We start from the raw sequence: 12,347 nt of genomic DNA, 5'->3' as shown, positions 1-12,347 counted from the left end.
GGCAGTAGGTCAATATGAAACAGTAAATACAAAAGTAAACAGTAATGAATGTGTTTCTTAATGTTTTTTATAAACTACTTGGTAATTTTTTTTTTATTAGAAGCGTTTCTGTACATTCATGACTTTGTGCTTTTTGTTAGAAATGGCTTATGAAACTACTTCTATCACACATATGCAGATAAAAAGATCTGGAATTATCAACGAAGATGGTAAGAATAAAATAAGTGGCACCTCGGCAAACCCAGCTATTCACACAGCAAATAAAATACTTTCTCAAAAGTACATGAAGAGTGTACATTTACTTACCCTAATGTAGTTAGCATTTATGTAGGTACTCAAGGAGTCAGATGGATTTTTTGGTTTCAAATACACTCTGCTTAGAGGATCTAAGAGCACAAGGAAGACGGAAATTAATAAGAAAACCCATAGTTAGAAGATTTCTAAAGAGAATCAAAGACTTTCTGAAGGAAAAAACCTACTGTTATTTGGGGCTGTCAAGCAGTAAAGAATTACACACCAAATACTTCCCTCTGCAAAGGATCATCCCATGTAACTAAGGCAGCCCTGTACGGCACAGTGCTGGGCTGTGCAGAAGCAACACTGTCAGACCCAGGCAATGCCCAGTAAGGTTGGGTCTGCCCATGCTGCCCTTGAGCTGACCTGCCCAGACTGTCTCTGAAACCTGTGTCCTATCATTGGACAGTGGCTCATAATTACACCAAGCTCTTTGAACTTTGGTCAGAAGCTGTAGTGTTCAGTGACTGCACTGGACAGTTGGATTTAAATTAAGAAAAGATTCTTCTGCCTGGGATGAAATAAAACATACATCTTTTATACCACTTTAAGTTGACTGTAAGAAGCTTGACTGGGTAATCCATATCCTTCCCTTCAGTCCTGTGTCCTCATCTGATACAATTTGTGACCATTCATGTGTACTGGACTAGAGACACAATGCCAAAACAGAGGAACATTTTTCATTACACTCTTCTTTCCTTCAATCTTGGATGCTCTAGAATGGAGTGGGGACTGGTTCTATTGAGTAAAGAGCTGGGAGTTATTAAATCCCTCCTGGAAAGGAACGTTTTGCTTCTTGATGATGTGACCCCACCCCATGCAATACCATTTTGGAATTAAAGCAGCATATTCTCAAGTATACAATGTAACAGAAAGGGGGAAGCAGGCAGAGACCAAGATGCCTATGTTGGGGCTTTCTAAGGACACTTGACTTTCCTCACACTTTTTCTGCAAAAATATTCTACCACCAAAAAAATGATACCAAAATATTTTCATGCTGAAAAAAATCTTTTCTTCTGACAATTTGCTTAAATACTTAGTTATAATCAGCAGGGTTTTTTGACAGTATACAGACACATCAGTTTGGAAATAGTCTCTGGATAGCTCCTCTGCTGCCTGCGATCTAGGCAATGCATTTAAAGATACATACATGGGCACTGAGCTGGAAAGAGATAAAAAACCACTGTTTAGTGTGTGGCCCTGCTGTTTACACAAAAAATATAGAACTGATGTATATACATATGCTGCAGCAAAACCTAGTATTTTCAGAGTTGCTTCTGGATTTCTTTTGTGACTTTTCATTCTCTTCCTAAGAATAGAATAAAACCTTTGCAAACCAGAGGAAGAGGAGGGATGATCCCAAACATACTTTATGTCCTTTTTCCACTGGAGGTCATGGGAGCACCTTGGACAGGAGTGGAGGCTTTGTAGAACCCAGGATAATGTTTTGAAAGTATGTTTCTTAAAATATGCAAATGACTGCATGACTTCAAGGTCTGCACATGGAAGTCTTATCTTCTGTGGTTAATAGCACTACGTGAACCCTAATTAACTTGTGTTAAAATATCTTTGCACTAGTTTTCCTAACTTTTTTCACTTAGAGCTTTTTTTTCCTTTAACAATATGAGGACAGGAAACCTCTCATTTCTTTTCAGCACAGAGTGGTTATTAGCCATTTCCACAAATGCCTCAGGCTACGTGGCCTTGAAAAAACACCCGCTTCCTCTAGCTCACACAATGCCTCTGATTCTGGTGTTGCTTGACCCCTACCTTAAAAAACCTCTTCCAAGCAGACCCAACGTCCAGTTTAATTGCTATGTCTTGAGATAAATGCCTCTGTTACTAGGGAGCAGCTAAATCAGCTTCACAATTTCTGAGACCTCCTTCCAACTCCAATCAATGAAACAAACACTGCTTCCGAACAGGAATCTTTTATAAATTAACAGTCATGATCAGTTATGAAATAGGCAAGTGCTGTAAACTGAGCCCTGAGAAGAGGAAAGCCTGAGCAATGCTAAAGATCCAGACCACTAGGCAATCATCAGACACAAATGGAAGTCATTAGCTTCCTCCTGAATGACAAATACCTTGGACATAATAATCTTATCCTTAAGGATGGCAAAGTCTTGGAGTCTGAAGCTACAGCAGAAAGACAGATGTTGACTGCAAGGTTGAATTCATCAATGTCTATAAAGTATCTGAAAATGCACTGGTGCTGCTAAAGACTTATAATTACTAATAAAATATGTCTTCTATAGTTTTAACTGAGGCAAAATTACTGCTGTTTTTTCCCATGTATCTAGGAAGTCTGGGATAGTTCTCTCAGTAGACTAGAAGGTGCTTCTTCTAACTCCACCTTTAACAAATTAATGTTGTCCTGAATTTATAATGTTGGAGGGATAGGAGGGTGTTAGAGGGAATGTAACTTGCCTCCATGAGAGTGGCTGGTGCAGGGAACAAGCAGGGTTATATGGTAACAGTGCTGGACAGCCTCCTGCCATGCCATGGATACTGGAGGATCATTCACTCCATGAACTCCATTGGTGCTTTCATTAGGGAGCAGAACTGGAGCAAATATGACTGTTTGTAGTCAGGACTGGGGAGTGAAAAGGAGCTCAAAAATTTCAGCATCAGGAGAATAGTTTTCCAGCATCTGTTTATATGCTTTCATAATAAAGTGCTTTGATCATATGATTTAACCTTCTCCTTGTCTTTAGTGGAATGTCAGAGCAAGTGTTAGCACAAGCCACAGATTGTGGGCTTCTGGGTCTGACCCCCTAAGTGGTTTCTATCTTCATGTTAGTGTGAATCTGCTGCTCTGCCCAAGGTGTTTTCATACAGCCTTTTGACTTAAGGTTAATCTTCAGAGAGGGACAGGGTATGGTAAACTAATGGATGTGTTGCACATAAAAGATACCCACAGAATAGTGTTAATCCACTTGCTCTTTTGTAAGCAAAAGTCCATGCATACTCTGAAATACCACAGGAATTCTGCTTCTGGTTTGAGATGGACAAGTGAGACAGGAAGTAGGAAATATGTAGGGCTGAAGAAGTAGCAGGAGATATAGGAGAAGATAGTAGGAAGCTGAGGTCCTGCTACAAGGACATGTAGTGGGGGCTGCAGGAGACAAGCAGGCAAAGGTGAAGATGTAGAGTAAGAGGATAAGGAATGAGCAGCAGGGCTGCTATTCTGCCACAGGAATGTGGCTGTAGTGAGAGACTGGGAAATCGGTGTGCAGGACTGGAAACCTGCTCAGAGGGTGTGAGAAATACTGTAGATTGGTGGCAGAGGGAATGCAGCTAAAGATACAGAGCAGGGTTTAACAGGAGCTATGGGTGGGGTCACAGTCAGGAGGAAGGATGGAGAAATACTGATCTTAGGGAACTGCTTAGTTGCTCAGCTCTGATCCCACACTGGCCCCTCAGTAGTTGAATTAGAACATGATTGTCATGCAATTAACATTAGAGAACTTAAAGCGGCAGCCTGGTGTTTGCATAAGAGTGTTGGCTATGTTCTGCTGCAACTGAAACATCTGTCATAGAAATGTAACATCTCCTGTACTTTGTAGGTTTCCATATAGAATAATTTTCAATAGGCTTTAGTTGTATTTCACATGAGTGTGTCTGGCTGGGTGGTATCTGCTAACATAAACCTGCCCTCATGCACCCTGTCACAGAATTATCTCTTAGAAAATGAGAATATCCACACTACAGCACAGAGGGTGGAGCTAGCAGGACTGGGCATTTTTAGGATGTCACTTGTCATCACAGGTGCCCCGATTCAGGAGACGCACCCAGTGCTGGGAATGGAAAAGCTGATGCGGGTGTACAAAGCAGAGGGTTGATATCATCTGAGCAGGAAACCAGGAAAGCTGCTCTATTTAATCACTCAAATTTCCAAACCCTCTCAGACTGGGTGTGGGGTACACGAATATTTATTATGAGCATGTGCCTCAATCCTCAAAATATCTTTGAAAAAACCTGGTGCTAACATACACCAAACATTCTGATTTCTGTCAAGGATGGTTACAAAGTGCCTGTCAGTGGGCAGCTGTGGTGCGCACCAGCAGTGTGCTTGGGTTGAAAATGTGGAGCTAGTGGCACATCCCAGCTAACTGAAGCTGAGGACACACAGACATGCTGGTTCTCAAAGCTCATCAGCATGGAGCACGGCCCAGCTGTTGTGTCCCAATTCAAAACACATGCTACAGTGAAACTGGACTCATTGCACTTGCAAGGCGTTGCTGGAGGTGAACCTGATGGTGGCTGGGGCACCCTGGACATGGGAAGGGAGAACTCCTTCCAAAAATCTGCAAGTAAGGCAGAGGGGGGCTGGTGATATCTTGTCTCCACTGCAGCTGATGGCAAAAGTCCTGCTGTTATCAAAGGGGTGAGGATTTCACCCTCTGTGTACATCCTGTTGACACTGGGCCAGACTCTAGGGGATGCTGAATTGTCTGATTGTTGGTATCCAACTTGCATTCAGTTACCTTCTGACTTTAATTGCCTTCAATATTTCTTGACTGAACTCGGATACACACAGCTTTTGGCTGAAATAGATAAACTAACCTTGAGCACAGTGAAAATATTACTGCAAACTGAAGAGAAGCAAGGATTCCATACAAGCTTCTTTCCCAGTGACATATCACATTTCTGAGATTAATCTAGAGGCTGAAGGCCATCAGTTTTCATTAGTCTGACTGCAAGGCCTTGGTGTGATATGAACAAATTATGATGTTTTCAGTTTTGGTGAGAGAAACCTCATAATTGAAGATGTGTGAATTTGATGACTAACATATAACACAGGCCTGCAAGGATATTCTAGAGAGGTTTAGAAAGCAAATTTCTAGTTGATAGGACATGCTGTCATTGTAAAAGTATTCTTCATTCCAAATCTAAGCAAGGGATTTACATTTTTATGTGGGAATGTTCTGTAATATTTTGAATCGCGAAACTTTTTCACTTTGGTGATGCCAAAAATGATAAAAACTCAACTATTCATGTCTATATTTAGTGTAATATTGAAACTTCTGCAACCTATTCTGAAACAGAACACAAAACAAAATGTTTAATAAAAGTGAAATGGAATATCTTATTATCCACCAACAAATGTTATGAAAACAACTGCATTTCAGAGAAACATGTATTTTGAAGGAAAACTATTCCACTGAAAAGTTTTCAATCACCTCCAATTATAACAAAGCAATGCTATATGAAAATATATACAATGAAAATACAGAAGCAGTATAGCAAGGCAGTAACAAGTTAAGAGCAATGAAGAGATGGAAGCCCACTAAAAGACAAGATAGGTTGCACTTGCTTTTTATAGTCTGGGTTTTTTCAGTCCCAAGTATCTTGACCCAACCAGAAAGAATTCAGTGACCCAACCAGAAAGAATTCAGTGACTGCAGGATGGTTTGGGCTATGATGAGGAGCTACTGCAAAGCATGGCAGACCTCACTGTCCCATCTGCCTGAGTTGCCTTTCAGAGAAAACCAGCATAACCCAGGCTTGCCCTTCAGCACGTGGCAGGGATGCTGCCAACTTGTGTACCTACTAAGGCTTCCAGTGAGAGTTCTGCATTTGCTAGTCCTACAGCACTGGGCTTCTGTTATCTTTCTACATGGATTATAAATACAAGTATGAATGGGTTCACACCAAGCAAATATAAAGACGGTTAGATTTTCACAGCAATACGTTCTCAAAGCAGGACTAAATGTCATAGTAGGAAACCACGAGCTAGCTCACTTACTTGGCAAAATTGTTTTATAGCGGTTTTTAGTTCCATGACTCGGGATGTCAATTTCTTTGGGATCCACAAAATTCATTGGTATTTCCTATAAAAAATAAATTAAATCAGACTGATGTTTCCAAAGGAGCCATGCAGGAAATTATCACCAGAAGGCCATCTGCTGTTACACAACTGTCTCTTAACATCAAAGTTATTAAGAAAAAAAGTGGTTCCCACCTCAAGCCTGTCAACACCCTTCCTTTAATAAACACAAGGAGTTGCATACTGAAGGGGTGACTTCCAAGGAACACTTCTGATGAATTATTTTTTTAAAAAAGTTTTTATGGGATTAAGACTAAGGTTAAAATGCACTATAGTTCCAGAAAATTGGAGCTCAAAAGTATAGTGCTGTGGCAAAAAAGAGCAATACTTTACATAATTGGGGCAGGAACTTCATAAATAATTAAATATAATGGCAAATAATAGAAATTAATATATGGAAAATGTTTAAAAAATTTTGTGCTAAGCCCTTATCAATGAAATTCAAAGACCTCACTTGCCTTTTATTTAAACTACTAGAATGAGATGCCTTAGTATTTTGCATTCAGACTCAAAAGTAATAAAAATCTGAAGCTATTTCTTTTCCTTCTCATTTTCATCTTTTAGTGATTGATTTATATTGCATGTGTTGGTAACTAATGTGACAGTTTCCTTTAAGTTTCAAAAATACACAAATTATAAACTCCTCATAAACTTAAAATTCCTGTATTTCAAACTGTTTGTCAGCACGAAAAGTAAAAATCAAAATTTGCACTGAACAAAATGCTGAACTTGGTTAAAGGGAGAGTAAGAACAACTTTGATTTTGAGGTCCTGAAACAATGTTTCTACAGTTGAATAAAACCAACCCTTTTAAAATGGCAGGATGAAATATTCAGGGGTTGTTTTTTTTTTGTTTCATGATTGTGGGGGATGTTTTACCAACTAAAATAATCTGGCAAAATCACATTAAAAATGCTTCAGTTTACTAAAATCTTCCTTTTTATGCTGATTTTTTTTGGGCCACTATTATTTGAATTGTCTTACAGTAAGCTGGAATTTATTCTTCAGTAAATTAATACTTCTACTTAAAAGAACAGTCATAACTAGAGACCTGGAAACATCATGCTGGCCTGGGACGTTTAGCCTAAGAGATGGTGGCATATTACATAATTGCCTCTTAGGAACCTGAGGAGGATCTGTTGACTTGCATCACTGGAAAATTTACTTACGGATTTTCTCCAAAAATGAGCTGGTTTCTACTCTAGAGGTGCAGGCCTACCAGTACTTTGGTACAGCAGAGATTCCTGGTCCCTGTCCTTCAACACAAGCTATGGTCCTGCCCAGCATGACCAACCTCTGCAGGGATTTTTTTTTAAAGGAACAGGGATGAGGTCTCTAACAACTTGTCAAACAGGCACCCAACAGCAGACTTTTACATGAGTTCACCAAACCGGGGAAGAAGCTACACTCTCACTTTACTGTTTGAAGAGATGGCAAAGTTAAGTAAAATTTAGATGGCTCATATTGAAATGCTGTGATTCTCCACTTTCCAGCTTGGCTTCCGAACATCTTCCTATGTGAGGTTGCAGCTGTGTCGATTTTATTTTTCTACCTTCTCTGACTTATGCCCATGCATTTCATGGACCTTCTTTACTCTTCCCCTCTCCCTCACTCAGTTTCTTCCTTGATCTCTTCTTGGTCTTCAGCTGGCTCCTCAAAAGAATGACTTGCTGTGTCAGGCCAGCCAAAGTGTTACTGCTAAGACACACCTTCCTTGCAGGTACTTCACCCAATCCTGTTTCAGATCACTGTACTGCCATCCATATGATGGCTATCCTAAGTTCAGGATCTTATTTTTTAAGACTTCATTCTTGCATAAACCTCATCCCCACTGCTCAGGTCAAACCATCTCACCTCTGTCCTGCGTCTAATGCTGCTTCCTCATCCACAAAACTACAAAATGAGCTCCCATACCCTCCTCATATTCACCTCTGACTTCTACTGCTTCCCAATGGTGACCTCTGTCTGAGACTTCCCTTGGCCCTTGGGTCTTGTTCCAACTGGCTGACCTAGAGCTTCCCTAGCTCAGTTCTGGCTTAGTACAAACACCACCAGTACATGGCCTCTGAAAGGTTTCTGTGCTAAACTATGCACCAAGTGAGAGAGAGCAAGACACTGAGCTTGTGCTTAATGGAATCTCTGTCTGTCATCGACAGAGACTGGAAAAAATGCGTGAGGAAGAGTCCTCTGCCTGCCCAAGTGATGGTGGTCGGTGAGGGTCTTCCAGATGTGTGGCTGTCTCCCTTACTATGCCTGCTGAAACTTTTTAATAGCTCATCATTTGGCGAGTTACTGACAGATGCAAAAATACCACCAAGTTGAAAACAGAAACACATTTCTTTGGGCCAACCGGGACCATTAATAACATTAATCACTTACATCCTGTAAACACTTTCTAATCAGTGGTCTCCTCCCAGTAGTAAGTACTTGTGAGTCCAAGGGCACAGACAGAAATCTGACAATACACCGTGGATCACAGCCACAGACAAGTCACTTATTCTGAAACTGGCTGTGAGAAAAAAGAGATTATTCCAGAAAAAAAAGATCAGGATAATATGGTGATAACATTCCTGCTAACAAGGGGAGCAAATAAGCCTAGCAGACTGCAAATAGCAGGAACATGTGCAAACTAGTATACAAACTCAGTAGCTGCATAGGCAATATACATATATATATATATAATTATTTTATTAAACATATGTGTTTAATTTAAAAATTGCAAATAATGCATAAACTGCACACATTCCCATGCTCAGCCACTTGCATGCAATTATAGATGCATAAGCATATTGTTCATGGGCTGGTTTCCCTCTCTGAGTGATGCCTTCTAATAGCAGCTATTCTGGCTCACATTAAGTTTTAAATGCTATTCATACACCTGAAGAGATATGATTTGGATCTCTGAAAGCATTCAAGAAAATTTGGCAAAATTTAGGAAAATTCAGGCAGGTAGTCATTATACTCATCCCTCTTATTTTTGAGGATGTAATTTTTTAGATTTAATGATCAGGCACTTTCCCATGCAGGACTGTATTTTTTGACATTTGGGTGTTTTGGAAATGAATTTTATCATCTGCTACCAACTTCAGATATTCTATCCTTTGAAGAGTACCAACTCAGGCTACTAAAGAAAAAATATATGCTGGGAAAATTATGTTTCTTTCTCCTTGCAAAACAGGTATATTCTCCCAACCAAATATAGCCTTTAATTAAGTAATGCCCCTTTAATTGTTAATGAAAAAAAATTGAAGAACTAAAAATAACCTGAAAGAGCTCATGTTTTAAGTTTCCACTGAAAACTTCAAAAATTTCTCCACTTCTTTCACATTTGGAAGTTCTTCAATAATTCTAGTCTCCAGAAGACTGCCTTACTTTATTTCTTTAGCTAGTTAAAATGAGCTGTGTGAGCAGAAAGGCTGAGGGTTATATACTGCGTTCTTTGCATGCCTCGAGTTCCTACTTGAGCTATTATCTGTAGCAAGGAACATAGTAAACAGATACTGCTCAACAGCTTCATCTTAAAACACATTTTAAAAAATGGTTTAAAAACAGAATAGACGAGTCATGACCTCTTCAATAAAACTCTATGGAAACACTGAATGGCCAGAGCCATGTTGTACCCCCCCTGAGGGACAAATAAAATGTGACTCTGCCTGCACAAAGCTGTGCACAACTGCTGTGTGGGACAATTTGGGTAAGCAGGATTCTATGAAGTGCCAATTTGTCTGTACAAACTGTCTCCTAACATGGGGGGCTTAGGCATGATGAAGTAATTTCTTCTGTCTTTCCTGCCCAAGCAGCAGAATGGCAGAGAACCTAAGGAATAACTGGTGATAAAAATATGTTGGATGATTGTAATTTTTCTGTGTACACTGTCTGTCCATGTTCTGGTAGAAGAACTGAGGGATTTACTTCTCTTAAGCAAATGACTTTTAATAAAAACTTTGGATTTTAAAGGTAATTGAAAGGGCTGCTCCATAGGATGCAATTATTCATAATGAACAGCTATTTTTAGAGTAAAATGGCACTCATCTGTTTATTCACATGCACAGACTGGAAACAAAAAGAAACCTAAAGGGTCACATGCTCTGGCATGTTTAATTTTAATTCCTTACAGTTTCTCTGATTTAGACATCAGATTTCTAGACATACAGTTCTCTGGATCAATTCTGGAACCCTTCTGAAAAATTGCTACCTTTGGCCCTCTGATTCCTCAGCTGCTGAAGCACAACTGCTACATTACACCTCTCCAGTTAATACATCACTAAGTGCATATATAAGACTCCTTTAGGATTCCTGGGTGACTATTACTAACTTTTATTTATTTTATCGACTTGTAATAGAATCCCTTCCACTAATGCTTCAATATCAGACAGAACTTCTAGTGGTCTGCTTGAGCCTATCCCTGCCACAGATGAAGGAAATTTCCAAAGTTCTTCTTAGGTCAATGCAGATGCAAATAATGGAGTCACTCCTCACCTACTGGTTCAACTTCTCCAAATCAATTTTATACCATTTTGGTCATCAATTGATCTTTGTATTCTTTAGTAAGCTTCATGCTTTTGATCTGTTTAAACATGAAGTTATGATTTTTTTTAAATTCAAAACCTTTTTTGTCCTGCCTTACTCAGCTTTCACATTCAAGTGGCTTCAGTTAAAGCTCTTTTCTATTTCCCTTGTAATAAAGGTCTCCTTTTTTTCTGACAACTTCTTTCATCTGAGTGTTTGGCAATACCAGATTTTTTCAGGTCTTCTTAAAGTAATGTGTTGTAATGTGTTTTCCCTGACTGAGTTTATCTGCTCTGACTTTTTTCCACCTGGCCACTTTCTTCATTTTAGATTCTTACCCTTTTTACTAATAAATACACTTGTGAAACACTTCACAGTTTTTTGTCTTGAGTATATTAGGCTGCTGTATGTCATGCTTGTTAAAGGTATTTTGGACCTTGGGAAAAAAGTCCCTTTTGGACAGGGACTGTGGGTATCCCTGTCTGCTCCAAAAAATAATTTATGGTAACTAAAAATTTAGTGCTCAAATTGCAAACATACATGGTGTTTATATGGGAATAAACAAAATCTCCAACTATGACTGTGTTTTCATCATAGTTTTTATGATCTCTTTGAAACTGTCACAGTGTTACAGTTCTGACTGTTTGCACTGTAGTTCTATTATAATATGTAGCCCATCTGTGATGGGACTTCAGACCAAGAGGAATCTCTATTGTCCACGGATATAATTGACTTACTTTTCTGTCTTTAGTGCAAAAACATAAAACACCCTCTTGAAACTATCTAATCTGCCTTTTGGAAACAATTTGTACCTTGAGTTTAAGGTGTTGCCTGAATATTTTTTCCTCCCAGTTCCTGTTGTGCCACTTATGTCAAAAATCCTCATTTCAGGCATGTTGTTAAACTCACCATGAATTCTGTCTGAAGCAAATGAGAACATGCCACTGCCTCTCGAAGCTGCTGCCGTGTCAGGACGCGGCCAGCTGACTGCAGGTATTCCATCGCTACTTTTTCTCGTGGGGTTGGCACAGCGACGAAAGGTTCAACACTTCCCAAGCTGCTCATATCCAAAGTTAGTGACACGTTGGATCCTCGTCTGCATCAGAAAATAATTCAGTGGTTATATGCGATCCGTGTTACTATCCCACACTCATGAAGCGGATCCTGAGTTATTCACGCACCCTGACTTTCTCTATAGTCACTGATGGATTTGGGCATGCAAAGACTGCAAGACTATTTTCACTGATACAACTGAGCAGATGGAAAACCAAGGACATCCTACTTCTTCAATCTAACAACCTATGCTGCAAAAATGTGTGATTGGGGCAACTATTTGAATTATTCTTAGAAGCAGAAACAACTTCCTATATGCTACTTTATTGTTACGAATGTCAAATGCGAAAGTGGTATCTTGGTAAAGAAGAAATATTTCAGAAGAAAGTACGGGGCATATATTTCTGACTGACATACATAACAGTGTGAAATAAATTCAGAGTTATGTCAGGTGCATGTTTAAGAATTTACTGAAATTAAATATACATATAAATATACATAATGGAGCAGGAAAATTTTATAAAAACAGCAGAAAGAAGTGAAAGGCAGTATAAACATTGGGACTACCAAGACAGTAGACAACGTCTTATGCTAGATAGAAGAGAAAGGAGAGGCAATAAACCACAAGAAATTATCTGTGTCTGAGGAGAAGGAATGGT

The 12,347-nt window shown here is 39.3% G+C and overlaps 1 protein-coding gene across 1 annotated transcript in view; it reads right to left on the bottom strand.

The window, feature by feature from the left end:
- Nucleotides 1–12,347, bottom strand: part of PTPRR (protein tyrosine phosphatase receptor type R) — a 139,222-nt gene that overhangs the window by 18,830 nt on the left and 108,045 nt on the right. Inside the window, exons 7-9 of the mRNA XM_066549636.1 lie at nt 11,545–11,731; nt 6,047–6,131; nt 307–386 (exon numbers count right to left, since the gene is read on the bottom strand). Of these exons, the coding sequence (XP_066405733.1) occupies nt 307–386; nt 6,047–6,131; nt 11,545–11,731 (352 nt within the window). The remainder of the gene's footprint in view (nt 1–306; nt 387–6,046; nt 6,132–11,544; nt 11,732–12,347) is intronic.

Source organism: Molothrus aeneus, chromosome 5 (assembly GCF_037042795.1).
Source record: "Molothrus aeneus isolate 106 chromosome 5, BPBGC_Maene_1.0, whole genome shotgun sequence".
NCBI lineage: Eukaryota > Metazoa > Chordata > Aves > Passeriformes > Icteridae > Molothrus > Molothrus aeneus.
The sequence above is the reverse complement of the archived record's forward strand: the minus strand, read 5'-3'. Positions and strand labels throughout refer to the sequence as shown.